The following is a 15231-nucleotide window of genomic DNA, read 5'->3' as shown; positions in this document are numbered from 1 at the left end:
CAGCCACCTGTGATCCACACTTGTGTGAGCCATTGACTCTGTGTGACAGATGCACACATGGAGGGGGTCTTTGTTAACATCCTGACCTAAGACATGGGCTTTTGCACACAAGCAACTCATTTTACAGGAGGTGTTTTTTAATGCAGAACACACTCCTCTCACACACGCCTGTTACATAAACACCAGTCTAGAGAACACCACTGGGGACCCAGGCATCTGTTAATCTCTTCATGTTTATGGTGAATGGCATTTGGTTGTGTACTAACCAAGTGGATTTTGTAACTAATTACTATTCTAAACACATACACACACACACACACACACACACACACACACACACACACACACACACACACATACACCAGTACTCTCACGCAAACTGCACAATCAGGAATTTGCACCAAAGATGCAACGATCTTCTAAGTCTGATTGGCACCAGCTGTATGTGTGTATGTGTGTGTGTGTGTGTGTGTGTGTGTAGACAGACTAAGCTTCAGCAGCACTGCTAAGAGCTAATGCAGTGATCTCCTACATCATCAGACAGCAGGATTAGGAGCTATCACATAGGAACAGATCAGGGAGAGGGAGGGGAGGAAGAATGACCCTGCACTCCTGTGACATCACACACCAGGGAACACCTCAGACTCCCTGGGCTACCACCAGCTGGTTTGACCCACACGGCCACTCTGGTCTCAGCTATATGCTGTATCTGTGTGTTTGTGTGTGTACATGTGTGTGTTTGTGTGTGTGGCATAGCTGTTGACACCACTGGGAAGCATGCCTTGTTTAAAGATTAACCTGCTTCATCCACACACACACACCTAATCCCCTCACCTAACTAGTCAAGACAACGGGAGAGCCAGCCTGTTGACCGAGGGATCTAAACCCTGTAGAGGAGCCCGAGGAGGCAGCTGATTGGCTGATAAGAGGCTCCAAAGTGGACAAGCAGGGAGGCACTCAGACTGTGATGTCAAACTGCTGTGCTCTTTCAGGAACGGAGAGAAAGAGAAAGAGAGAGAGAGAGAGAGAGAGAGAGAGAGAGAGAGAGAGAGAGAGACAGACAGAGAGAGAGAGAGAGAGAGAGAGAGAGAGAGAGACAAAGACAGAGAGAGAGAGAGAGAGAGAGAGAGAGAGAGAGAGAGAGAGAGAGAGAGAGACAGACAGACAGACAGACAGACAGACAGACAGAGACAGAGACAGAGAGAGAGAGAGAGAGAGAGAGAGAGAGACAGACAGACAGACAGACAGACAGACAGACAGAGACAGAGAGAGAGAGAGATGAGCAAGAGGGAAAGGTTTTGGGGGAGGAGTGAAGAAGCAAGGAAGGGGTGTGTGGGAGCAGGAGGAGTGGTGGGCGGTTTCCCCTCAGTCTGTTACCTTTCGTCTCCCACTGGAACCAAGGAGCCAAGCTGCGGTGCCGATCGAACCAAACTCCGATCAATCGGATCAATGGAAACAATTACAATGATGTAAACCACATCTCAATCACACAGTCAGAACAAGCCGGTAGCATATCAGAGCATACAAATTGGCCAGAAAGCCAAACCCTGGGCTGGACTGATAGACAGAGCATCAGAACATGAGCATTTGTATACCGGATGGTTCACCAAGCTAACAGAACATCTCCCTTTCACAGAGGTGGACGGAGATGGGATGTTTCATGTTTCATGAGGGATTGAGAATAATATAATTTCCTCTCACGGTTACTTCATTCTCTAAAACCAAATCTCTCTTCCTTCCTCTCCACGGCTGTTGTGCAGACACGCGGCTCATATTCCTGCCCCATGAGACAGAATCGGTAAGACAACCACACCTCCGCATACCCCTGCCAGGGAAATGGAGCAACAATTAGCTAAACATCGTCTCTACCGACATGTGGACCAAGTGGTGGCCAAACATCTCGATATCAATTAAACAGGAAGTTAATGAAGTACCGGGGCTGACTGGATGTGATCATCCTGTCTCCAGCCACCGAGCTGGGCTATGAGGATACCTAAGCCTGGCTAATAAACCCCACAGAGCTCCAGCCTGGACGCAGCCAAGGCCACAGCCACACAATGTCACACAATGTCACACAATGTCACACAGTGTCACACAATGCCATAGTGAGGAAGCTTGGCTTCATTGGATCAGGTTTGGATTTTAGCTGCTATTTTAGATTAGGCGTACCCTGACGGCTGAGAGAATGAGAGAGAGAGAACGAGAGAGAGAGAGAGAGAGAGAGAGAGAGAGAGAGAGAGAGAGAGAGAGAGAGAGCGAGAGAGAGAGAGAGAGAGAGAGAGAGAGAGAGAGAGAGAGAGAGAGAGAGAGTCAGTGTGCGTGTGAGAGGGATGTTGAGACAGCGAGGCACAGGATGAATGGAGAGTAAGAGAGAGGGACCAGGGAGAACAGAGCAGTGGGCAAGCTTTTGGCAGCACAAGAAAGACCCAGCAGTGTGTGCTTATTGGCAAGGTGAAGGTCTAGGCAGCCGATCGAAGAGGAGGTATTAGAGGGAGGGAGGGGTGGAGGGGTGGAAGGGAAGGGGCCAGGGGCCAGGGGGAGGGGGAGGAGGAGGGACATCGTGTGGCGAGGCGCTCTAGAATGTTTGGGATCATGTTGACCCCTGCAGCTAAAACCAAGACTTGGGCTTCATCCAGCTCCACCTGGTCTGACACAGCAATATGACACACACACACACGCACACACAAACACACACAGTCTGTTCACACACAGAAACACGCATTTACACACGCATATGCACGAGCACAAAATACACACACACACAAAACTAGACTTGAGACAGACTGAGAGCAGAGATGTGACACTCTACTGTGCAGCTGTAAGAGCAACATTTTGACCTCCTTTGTGGATAATGAGCAATGATCATTCGAAGGACAGTGTTACAAGTGTCCTTTACAAATTCTTACATTGCAATTACACTGAGAGATAAAAAGGCTTGGAAGGGCTCACTATGTGTTACAGATGAGGATCTCTCATGGTCTTCTTAGTGTATAGTATTTACTGTGAGTCAGTGCATAACAAGTGAATCTATTACAGTTTACAACTTAATGGAGTGTTAGTGTGCTTCATTAGCAACAGTGACAATTAAAGATCTATTTCATTTGAATCTGTTCTAATACAATTATTCATTCAGGCAGATTTACAGTCTCTCTCCAGTATTTCTGAGGCACGTTCCATTTCCCACAGTAGCCAGTGGCATCAGTGTAATTGGCATTGATTTCCTGTTTACGAATCAGTGGTGCCACCTCCAGTCATGATCCTGACTAGTTGAAGTCACCTCGCTTTAAATGACCACTCTTCACCACAGGGTCAAAACTGATTGCTTCATTACATTTTCACATTACAGATACCAGTAATCACATGTTTTACTGTACACTTGACTGTTATTCAAATCCTCCCCTGTTATGTACCTTGCTTGGGATAAATGTGTCTGCTGAATGAATACATGATTAATATAGTTACATTATCAGATCAACCTGTTTTAGTCTGTCCTGGTGAGCAGGATGACTGGATACCAGTCTGTGTCTCTTGCTGACTGGATACCAGTCTGTGTCTCTTGCTGACTGGATACCAGTCTGTGTCTCTTGCTGACTGGATACCATTCTATGTGTCTCTTGCTGACTGGATACCAGTCTGTGTCTCTTGCTGACTGGATACCAGTCTGTGTCTCTTGCTGACTGGATACCATTCTATGTGTCTCTTGCTGACTGGATACCAGTCTATGTGTCTCTTGCTGACTGGATACCAGTCTATGTGTCTCTTGCTGACTGGATACCAGTCTGTGTGTCTCTTGCTGACTGGATACCAGTCTATGTGTCTTTTGCTGACTGGATACCAGTCTGTGTTTCTTGCTGACTGGTTAACTGACTGTCCCTCATCCCCCTGTTGCTCCATCTGGTGTGAGGTCATCATTGAAAATACAGGTAATGAACAAAGTTTACACTAAAGAATGTTTAAATACAGATATCACTCCTATGATTTGAACTTGTTTAGTGTCCCTTGAATGACTTTGAAGTTCTGCTGTGACTATATGGGAAGGTTCATATAAAAACAATGTAATTTGCGTGTGGAGAACAACACGGGAGACCCGCGCAAGATGTTTGGTGCGGAAACGGTTACCTTTTCTCCCCATGCAGCACGTAGGAACTCCTGAAGAATCCCAGGAGCTCATTTTCAATCTGTGCCTCAAAAGTGATGTTGACTTTGTATGTTCTCATTGGCTTCAGTTCCCGGTGCAGTGCTACAACGTAAAGTTGGTTAGACGGATAATGAAACTGACGGTGAATCCTCATGACGCCCGGTTTTTTATTATCCGAGTACACAGTCACGCGCTCTATTTCGAGTCTGTCCGTATGTAACACGATGAACTTGGTGGAATTCACACACTCAAATTCGATGTTTACCTCACCGGAAAACGTAAAGTTGTCCATGTACACTGACAGCCTCAGGTCGTAGTGGCGGGGTCGCAAAGCCGTCGGCAACCGTAAATGTCGCCACGGTTGGGCTTCCTCGTCTTTGTGAGAGGGATTCCCATCCCGGGACTGGTTAAACTTGGCATTGGAGCCGTTGCCTGCACGCGAGCTGCTCTCTCCGGCGCACTCTTCAAACCGGACGCTCAACAGAACGGCCACTGCCGTTACAATGATGAGCGTGAGGATGGAGATTGCGAAGCCGAGCACCAGCCGTTTATGTACTGTGATGTGTCGTTCGGTGGTCCTGGGCCGGACCACGACGCTGTCGGCCCACTGGTCCGAGAGGCCTCTCCCGTTCCGCATGCTGTTCTCTTCTATTCCCATTGGGCTGAACGATAAGCTTTTACCGCGTTTATTCTCCAAAGACATCTGATGGATAGGGAGTTTGGTTAGGGCGCAACAGGGAGACGAAATGTACACAGCTGAGTTTCATCAGATCCGAATGTAGAAGCTGAAACAGTCGTAAATGTGCACCGGAGACGCAGCCGTCTGATGCCCCGAACAGTCCGGTAACAATTGCGTCACGAAATACTGAAAGTGGCAGAATCAACTTTCTCAAAGATTAGTCTAAAACGTGATATCAAAGACAATTGTTAACGGATAACCTTCTTATCAAACCTATTAGCAGCTCTCTTCATTGTTTTAATTCTTCAGGGCTCCGTCTCCGAAAGCACAAAGTGCTGTTTAGAGCCCGAGCCATCCCCGGTGCTGATGCTGATGCTGCCGCCCTCGGTCCTCTTCCTCCAAGCGGTGCGCGCATATTGAGAAACGCTCTCACTGCCAAAGCGACGGGTGTGCCGCGCAGCGCAGGATAAACGTGCTCTTTCAAACAGCGTCGTTAAGATCCCAGCCCACTCTTGAACAGAAACTCTCAACGGATCTCATCCTGCAAAGAAAGAAACAGAGATAAAGAGAGAGAGAGAGAGAGAGAGAGAGAGAGAGAGAGAGAGAGAGAGAGAGCGCGAGAGAGAGAGAGAGAGAGCGCGAGAGAGAGAGAGAGAGAGAGAGAGAGAGAGAGAGAGAGAGAGAGAGAGAGAGAGAGAGAGAGAGAGAGAGAGAGAGAGAGAGAGGGAGAGAGAGGGAGAGAGAGAAATTGGATCATTCGCGACAGCGAGCCAATGAGTTTCTTAGCCTTTTCGAGCTGCCTCAGAATAAATTGATGGAAATCGTTCAGAGATGCGCAGTAGAACAGCGGGGGTTCTTGTTCATTTTAGAACACAGGCAGGCTGACGTCCTTCTCACCGGTAAAGTACTGTTTGTAGGGAAACACAACCGCACGATATCTAGTCAACATTGATGCGTAAGACGGGAACAGTAGGCTATAGGACACCAGCTTTGTAATACGCATTTTGTTATATGTTGATGTGTGGTAGAATTTGTCAGGCTGCCTGCAACCAATGATTTCCCTAATAGGGCACGACGCTTCTATACTCCCACACGCGACCTCCTTTCCACTGACTTCACGTTGCCTACCCTACGGAACCTCCATAAGCATAATTCTATAAGGGAGACTTTAAGGTAGTGCACGTGACTGGTTGTTAAGGGACTGCTTAGTGATTGACCCGCAAGACAATCCTATCTTCCATATTTAAAATAGAGTATTTCTTTGATTTGAGAGTTTTAAGTCAGTTCAAATCGCACAAGCACTGTCGGGACAGTGTGTTGCAGTCAGTGCAAAACATATTGTCTATTAACGGCACCGCGGGTAATTGCGCTGGAAAGATATCAATAGGGTTTTGATGCACAACAGTGCGCAACATCCACAGTCGTTTATCCTCGCCACCTTGTGGACAGTGGAGGAGGCTCTGCGGCGTCACAATCACAGAAAGCCTCAAGAGTTAGGATGCCTGATGCAGTATCTGTTTTAAACCAACTAGGCAGAAACAGTATTATAATACTGCAGGCAGTGGAGTCCATCTGGCGTGGGGGGCCGCAAAGAGATGCATTAACAGCAGGCTATTAACTGCGATCTGCAGGCTACTCCAGCTGGCCAAAAAAACTGCAAGGGTTTCAAGTTTATTTGCCATTTGTAACAAGTAGGCCTACAGGTACATTGGAATAATTTGGTCCTGATCCTTCGGTATTGGGGTGTACAGTATTTGAAAGCCAGTGTACAAATATATTATAAAACCTAGTTCTGGTCGAAGCCTCTCACATTAATAATACACATTAATAATATCACTTTTATTACCACTCTAATTCTGATCTCTTTAAAAAAAAAAAAAGAGTATCTTCATGTCAACCATTACAAACGAGGCCCGTGCATGCAGCAGTTGTGTGGCAGGTGTGGAACCAGGCCTGCTCACGTGCTGGAGGACTGGCCAGGCTGGCCACGCCAGAATAGGGGAGCGATGACCGGGTAGCATATGCTAGCACTGCTGGTGAGCGGTGATTAACACTGGCACTCATGGTGTTGTACCATGGAGAGCTCGCCTCAGGCCAACACAGCAGCCCTAACCCTAAGTTACCCTTACACTTCTCAGAGAAAGAGAGGAAGGAAGGAAGCAGAGAAGAAAGGCATAAATAGATAGAGACGTAGTGAAGGAGAAAATGCTAACAAGAGAGAAGGAAGAGAAAGGGAGCCAGGGGAGGAAAGAGAGGAGGGGGAGGAGGCAGGCGGAGAAAAAGTGTAAAGGAGAAAGGGGGTCTAGGGAGGATAGAACACCAACCGTAATTAAGATGTTGAATAGAACAGTGGTCCTATGCTGCTAATCAATACAAGTGCTTAAGAAGCACATATGGAGTGTATGTGTGTGCTTGTGTTTTTTTTTATGTTTGCGCACATTTGTGTGTGAGTGTGTTTCTTTGTGTGTGTGTTTGTCGGTGTTCAACAGTGTGCTGTCGTTGTGGCAGGGGTAGAAGGGAGGCTGTAATTCTGTAGCAGGGATCTAGCTTCCCTTTCATCCAAACAGCATCACAATGGTCCTGGTTGTGTGTGTGCGTGTCACAGAGTTCTTCTTGGTTCTATTGTGTTTACTGTTCCTGAATATTTGCATGTTGGGCCTCTGAACGTGCACGTCACAGACCGTACTATTCCAAAGAGAAGTGGACATGTCCCCTGTCCAATAATGAATGATGGATGCTACTGTAAGTACATGGCTTTCAAGGAATATTAAATATTTATAGCATAGTTGTGTGTGTTAGTGTGTTTGGCGATAGTAAGTGAAAGAGAGATGGACTGGGGTAGATTCGGGGAGAAGCTTTTAGCATGACCTTATTTTTTCTTCGTGGACAGGCTAACTGACCACTTTCTATTTCTGTACACAATGATGCAAACAGGTCGCCTATGCTCCTTTGAGTGTGTGAGTGGGTGGGTGTGTTGGGGTTTGTGTTCTGAAACAATTTATGAATCAGGTTATCACCATCTGCTGGTCTATGTGTACAATCCTCAGAACTCAGGTGGAAGCTGTGTTTGTGTGTTTATAAGACACTTTCTCCCTGCCTTTTGTGATCAGTGCTCCAGAGTTCAGAATTCCCTCCCTGGCTTACACACCCTCTCCTCCCCATTCCTTTACACCTCTTCCCCCTCTCTTCTCTTCAACCTCCCCCTTCCTCTCCTCACCACAGTCAGCCACAGTCTGCCAGCCAGGGACTCTAATTGCCCAAGCAGTGTCAGATTGGCAGGGTGTGGGTAGAGAAATGTGTGTGTAAAGGTGTCAGAGTGTGTTAAAACATGGTGGAGCTTTTCCACTGGTCAGTGGAGCAAAAGGAGGATTGCAGTCGCGTGATGTGTAGACATATTGTGCCTGTTGAAATGTTCTTAACACACACACACACACACACACACACACCCACACACCGCTGTGGTACTGAACCTTTAGCTCACATCTCTCAGGAAAAGTACCCTCTAACCACAGATTCCAAACCCACATCGTTTCATCTAAGCCTCAGCTTAACCATTTACAGGAGAAAACACTCTATCAGAGACTGAGGGATAAACATTTCCCTCCTCCGCTCCAGCCCTTAGTTATGTATCTGCTTCTCAGATCCAGCCAGGGATCAGCAGACTGCCTGTGGGGCACTCCCACCACAGAGAAGAGCTTCCGGGGGAAAGGGGAAACGACCACAGGCTACACCCCACGGCCTACCCCACGACCACCACTTCCTATCCAGGCACACGTCGCGTACCACAAAGAGAGCAGTGAGAGAAACTATTGGTTGGTTTAATGACACGGTTGACTCGTCTGTCTGAATACTGAGGGTCATCAGTATGTTCCTGTGACCACGTGTCAGAATAGAAATGCAGTCAGCTGTTGACATGACATATCTATTAGACCTTATACCCTCACACAGCTCCACACACACACACAGTCCCCATGAAGTATAAATGGTTCTGCATCTCAACCCTTCCTTTTTGCCTAGAAATAATATCAAATAAAATGTATGTAGACACACATCCTGATGACCCTCAACATTGAAGTCTTTTCTCTCCATCTTCCTTTCTGTTCATCACTCTGTTCCACCTGACCCCATACTCCTCCTCCAGGGTGTGAGCTAATGATTGAGAGATGTGGAAATGAGTCAGAGCAGAGCATGGCTGTGGAGTCTCCGCTTGAGGCTCTGAAGGACATATTTCCTTCTTCCTCGCCACCCATCCTGACCCCCTGCACATAAACCAATAGCTCGCTGGTAGAGCAGCCCAGGGGATGGTGTGCCTGTCTGTGAGTGTGTGTGTGTGTGTCTCTGTGTGTGTGTCTGTGTGTGTGTTTGTGAACAGGACCCCCCCCCCCCCTCCTCCACACAATGATGGGAATTGAGTAAAGACAGCAGAACATCAATGTACGTTGTGGGCCAGCAAGCTGCTGGTCAGAGCATAGGCTGCGTGTGCGTGTGTGTGCGTGCGTGTGTGTGCGTGTGTGTGTGAAAGAGAGAGTTTCTGGGGAATGAGCCTGTGTCAACGGACCACCTCAGTCTACAAGGAGTAACGTTGTGATGAGAGAACAGCACCAGCTGTGGACCACCAGATGAAAGTCTGGTTCTGGGTCGTCCTGTGGCCAAGACACACTCCCTCCTGGGTCGCCTGTGTGTCTGTGTGTGTGCGTATGTTTGTCCTTAATCGGAAAAACAATTTCATCAGAGAACAGGACTTTACAGCAAATCTTTTATATGATTGTGTGTGTGTGTGTGGGCCCAGAGGAATTGGGGACAAGCAGTCACATGGACCAACAACAGACGGTTGCTACAGACCATTGGCTTTACCCCACCCAGGGAGGCAGCCGTAGCCAACTGTGTGTGTGTTTGTGTGTGCGTGTGTGTGTGTGTGTGTGTGTGTTGGTGTGTGTTTGTGTAAGGGGGGTGACACCTCGGTCATTACAAAGAGATATAGTTCTTCTTCTGCCAAGACTAATATGTCTTCTAGCCCAGGGGTTCGCAAACCTTTTGGGGCCAGTTACCCCTTACAGAGGAAACCATTTTCCAAGGACCCCCCCCATAATCGTAAAATCCTTTCAACATACCCTTTGTGCTCTTAAACACTATTCTTGTATTATTGGTGCAAACAGTCCCCAGCTGTAGATTATTATATATTTGTTCACTTTTTAATGATACAGCACAATTGAACATTTTTATGATTTATGGCTAATTATTTTGTGGACCCCCTGGCTATAGTTTGGGGACCCCTGGGGGTCTGGGGAACCCACTTTGAGAAGCACTGCTCTAGCCTACCCCCCCTTCTCTTTCTCCTTCTCTTCTACCACCTCATGAAAACCTGATGAGGAGGGATATTGTTTCTGATTCGGTGGTGCTGACCCAGGACAGACCCACTGAGACGCATGACAGAAGGACAACCAGGCTCCACACTCAACTCCAATCCAGTCAGAAGTCTAAAATCTGTGAATCTGCTCTCCAGAATTCATCCAGGCACTCCTCTCTCCAGTGTCCTGAGTAGCCAGAGACCAAGACGGAGACCCAGTCTTGTGTGCCTCTCCTGGCTCTCTTGCCACCCACCTAGCCTAGTGCCCCACAGCTGGGAAGTACTTTATGCTGTTCAAGTTCATTATGATGACTTACAGGACTTACATTATTATGTGGGTGTAATTACACACAGATGGGGAAAGTATTTAACCAATGCACCATAAAAATGGTGCTGGCGTGACAAATATGTCCTGTCTACCCGAATCACCTGGCTAACATAAGCTGTGTCCAACTGTTTAGAGCCATTATGCTAATGAGCTAGCCTCGACACGCTAATGAGGATGTGACCTCACCGTACCCTTGACTCTCCTTCTTATGGAAGCTGGTCTATCGTTATTGTTATTGTTGCTTGTGTTGCTATTATAAACCCCCCCGGGACTGGTCCAATCAGAGAGCTTTCACATCTTATCAGCATCAGCGAGACTTGCAGGTTAGTCGCATTAGCATGTGAATGCCAAGGAGGATATGAGCTCGCTCAAACAGGATGTGACACAGGGGGAAACTACTTCACGTTTGATTTGGAGTCCCCACCTTGACGTGTGGCCTGTTGGGCTGTGGACTATTTATATCACGCTGATATTGATGAATGAGAGGAAAATGTTGTAGACAAATAACAGACAGAGGACAGGAGGCAGGAGGGAAGAAAGGGAATCAGTGGGTGTGGGAGAGATGGAGAAGAAGGAGGAGGAAGAGAGTTGAAAAAGAAATAGAGAGAGAGACAGAGTAAGAGAGAGAGAGAGAGAGAGAGAGAGAGAGGGGGGGGGGGGGGGGGGGGGAGTCACAGGGGAAGCAATGTACAGTGAGTGTGGGAAAAAAATTGAAGGAAAATAGAGAGAGAAAAGGTGAACTCATTTAGGTTTCATTTCTTTTGTGTGTCTTTTTATGTGGTTACATTGATCCATTTTTGCCAGTAACATTCAATCCTGTCTGTGGAACGAAGCCCCTTCTGACTGGGTTTCACACTCACAAACCACTCTGACATCTCCAGAGGACATGCTCAAGTCTGATTGTATCCTTTACACACACACACACACACAAACACACACACACACACACACAGCCATATCATTCCATCATACTGTGAGAGGCTGTGTGTGACCATAACTATCTATGTCTCTCTAAACATTGTCTGGGTGAATGGCAGACAATAAATACACACCTGCTTTGGCCAGATTTCAGAATGTACACACACACACATATACACAAACACATGCACACAATATCACTACTAACGCACACACTCAGGCACAAAGTTTGACAGTCAATCTCAAGGGAGGTGTTTATATTCGATTAATAAAACACCCTCATGTCTTATTCAGAGCAACTGTGAGGTCTCCCCTGATGTCTTAATGGAGGAAAGGGGGAGGGGGGCAGACAAAGATGGAGGGAGGAAGGGGGAGGGAGGAACATCACAGAGTGGTAGTAGAGAACTAGGATGACACATTAAGGGATGATTTTCCCTGGAGCAGGTGCCACATAGCAGCAGCTCTATCACAACCAGAGAGAGAAGGAGAAGACAATAGAAAGCAAGAGAGCAAGAAAGAGAGGGAGCGAAACAGTGACAGAGGGAGAGAGAGAGAGAGAGAGAGAGAGAGAGAGAGAGAGAGAGAGAGAGAGAGAGAGAGAGAGAGAGAGGCAGGGTAAGAAGAGAGAGATACATCACGGCCATCATGCATCAGAGATGAGAGCTGGATAACAGGACAACAGGAAGTGGTTCAGGAAGTCTATAAATAAACCTATCAGTGGTGGTTGAGGGGACACCTTGTTCCGTTTCTCTGCTTTGAAGACCTCCCAAGCTTCAATCGAGAAAGAGAGAGAGAGAGAGAGAGAGAGAGAGAGAGAGAGAGAGAGAGAGAGAGAGAGAGAGAGAGAGAGAGGACACATGATAAAGTGAGTGTCAAAGACTGAGAGAGGGAGGTGAGAGGTTCTGACAACTATCTAAAAGCAGTGGCCTTCATCCAGCGTCTCCTGACTCAGGGTTCTTGTTCTGTGTCACCATGAGACACCTTCCTCTGCTCTGCTGTAGAATGAGGGCAGATAAGAGGGATCCCAGGTCAGATCTTAGTTCTCTATGTATCCTGTCTGTCATAGCAGAAGAGAAAGGAGGATGTGGAGCGCTCCTCAGAGGAAGTACGCTCCAGCTTGTTTGTGTGTGTGCGTGTGTGTGTGTGTGTGCATACAGGAGGGAGAGAAAGGAGAGAAATGCAACTATAAAGTGTCTCCCTGGCTGACGTAGTAGCATCGTGACTGACACACACTGTTAAACATGCTGTTTGTTCAGTTCACTCAGCCATTTTCATGGGAATCAGGGCTGCTCAGTGTGCGTTTGTGTGTGTGTGTGTGTGTGTGTGTGTGTGTGTGTGTGTGTGTGTGTGTGTGTGTGTGTGTGTGTGTGTGTGTGTGTGTGTGTGTGTGCGTGCGTGTGTGTGTCCCCGTGCGTGTCAGTGTTTGGTGTGTGTCTGTACCTGAGTGTTAAACAGAGGAGAAATTATGGTGTGTGTCAGATGCACCACAGTGAGAAGGTGACTGGCTCTCTCTAGGTTTGTGGATATCAATATTCACGCCACTTGACTAGCTGATTGTCTGTCAGCCCGCCCCATTAGGACTGAGTAGGAGGGCTTGTTAGGCTGATTTGTTGTGGAGTGACTGAGGATGGGTGTCTAAGAAGATTTTTTCTATATTTTCATTGGAGCTTTTGCCACATCACTTGTGTTTCAAAGACTTGGTTCCAAAGACAAGCCTGAAATTGAAACAATGCTGGCTGAAACCTTTTCAACCAACATGGAGCGAGTTATGTTTCGGTCTGCCAACTAATTTTAAACTGATTGGAGTATTTCAACCACAAATAAATGGCTCCATGACCCGAAAAATTGGTTCCCAACTGGAACCAAAAAATAGCAGGTTTTCCTTGACCTGAAGTGTGAACCGTGACAACATCAGTTGGACATTATCTACAGGTTGGAAAGTAAGAAATAATCGGAAAACATTTGGGATGAACCAGTGTGAGGTTCAGGCAGGATGAACCAGTGAGGTTCAGGCAGGATGAACCAGTGAGGTTCAGGCAGAATGAACCAGTGTGGTTCAGGCAGAATGAACCAGTGAGGTTCAGGCAGAATGAACCAGTGAGGTTCAGGCAGGATGAACCAGTGAGGTTCAGGCAGAATGAATCAGTGTGGTTCAGGCAGAATAAATCAGTGTGGTTCAGGCAGAATGAACCAGTGAGGTTCAGGCAGGATGAACCAGTGAGGTTCAGGCAGAATGAACCAGTGAGGTTCAGGCAGAATGAACCAGTGAGGTTCAGGCAGAATGAACCAGTGAGGTACAGGCAGGATGAACCAGTGTGAGGTTCGGGCAGAATGAAGCAGTGAGGTTCGGGCAGGATGAACTAGTGTGAGGTTCGGGCAGGACGAACCAGTGAGAGGTTCAGGCAGCTGTGAGAGGTTGTGACCCTAAATCTCAGTGGGGATGATGCTGTGCCGTGCTGTACTGCTGTGTGCCTGTGCGCCTGTCTAAACACAGCCTGTAGACACACTCAGAACGGCAGGGCCCGTTAAAGATGATGAATTATACAGGCTTGTGTTAAAGACACATACACACACGCATGTTGGTTTGGAGAGAGTGTCAAGTGAAGGTCATGGTCTATCTGGATGATATGCACGGATAAATCAGCCATCAGGCTTAAATAACATTCAAAAAGATTTGTCTTTATAAATGTAAATTTTTGGGGGGTGGAAATACAACACACGGAAGTGTGCCACTACATGCGCATGTACACTCACACTCATCGATCCACTCATACACACACAGAAGCATGCAAACACGTGCACACACACACAAACACAGTTAAGAGTTGACAGCCAGCCAGGTGTGAAGGTGCCCTGGTCCATGCTGAGGCCGGCTGGGTGTCAGAGACTCAGAGCCGGACCTCATGCAGGTCATCTTCTCCAGGCTGGAGAGCAAGACAGGAGGGCCTACTTAACCAGAAATGATGGATGACAGACCTTCTTCCATTCCCTCCTTCCCTCTGACCCTACATCCCTCCATGGCTTCATTCATCCATCTTTATCCATGTGTTCATTATTGCATTATCCTATTCATTCTCTCTGCTTCTACAAACCCATGGCTCTCCATCCTCTGGAGGGGTGTTTGTTGTGGTTCTGTGGGATACTGCATCATGTATGCTGCCCCCAGTGGTGCTGTGGTGGTACAGGAGCTGGAGAAAGAAATACAGGCTATTGATTATCCTGCATGAGATTCGGGAGAGTCAGGACTGGTGAAAAATGTGAAAATGAAAAGTGAGGAGATGAGGGTAGGGGTGCGGCCAGGAGATGAGGAGAGGTGTTTTGAGGCAGTATTGGATTTCTCCAGTCTTTCTATTCAGATGGGATCACTCTTGTAAACAGCCAGACCATAATGAAAAAGCTAGCACACTCTGCAGCTGTGCAGGCACGGGGCACAGTCGCTAGGCGCCCAGATACAGGCATTAGGACGTATTGGTTTCTCTCGGCTATTCCTCATTTCAATTGAACTCTCATCCATTTTTATGGAGGGATCTCAAATCCAAGGGAGTGGACAGCGGGAAAAGTCAATTTGTTCATGCAGAATTCAATTTGTCTTGATAACTGAGAACGGCTGGGTAACATGAGGTAACGTTATTAGCGTAGCAGTGTGCTTTACAGTTGTGAATCAGCAAGGTTTACTCGAGTTTAGCCACTTTGAAGATCGGTTGAGTATGTGGTAAGAGCTACAAAAGGAAAAAGCAGATAGGGAAAGATGAAAGATGATATTTTAGTATTTTGAGGTGCGACAAGCGTAAATGTCCTGTTAATGCTAATGCAAACAACCT

At 47.2% G+C, this 15231-nt stretch overlaps 1 protein-coding gene across 1 annotated transcript in view; it reads right to left on the bottom strand.

Annotated features, from left to right (window-relative positions):
- LOC146276446 (thyrotropin-releasing hormone-degrading ectoenzyme-like) overlaps positions 1–4796 on the bottom strand; it is an 87478-nt gene extending 82682 nt beyond the window's left edge. Inside the window, exon 1 of the mRNA XM_084702010.1 lies at positions 4120–4796. Within this exon, the coding sequence (XP_084558136.1) occupies positions 4120–4796 (677 nt within the window). The remainder of the gene's footprint in view (positions 1–4119) is intronic.
- Positions 4797–15231: the final 10435 nt, after the last annotated feature.

The sequence above is a fragment of the Hypomesus nipponensis genome, chromosome 7 (genome assembly GCF_054491055.1).
Source record: "Hypomesus nipponensis isolate SF chromosome 7, ASM5449105v1, whole genome shotgun sequence".
NCBI classification, from domain to species: domain Eukaryota; kingdom Metazoa; phylum Chordata; class Actinopteri; order Osmeriformes; family Osmeridae; genus Hypomesus; species Hypomesus nipponensis.
The sequence above is the reverse complement of the archived record's forward strand: the minus strand, read 5'-3'. Positions and strand labels throughout refer to the sequence as shown.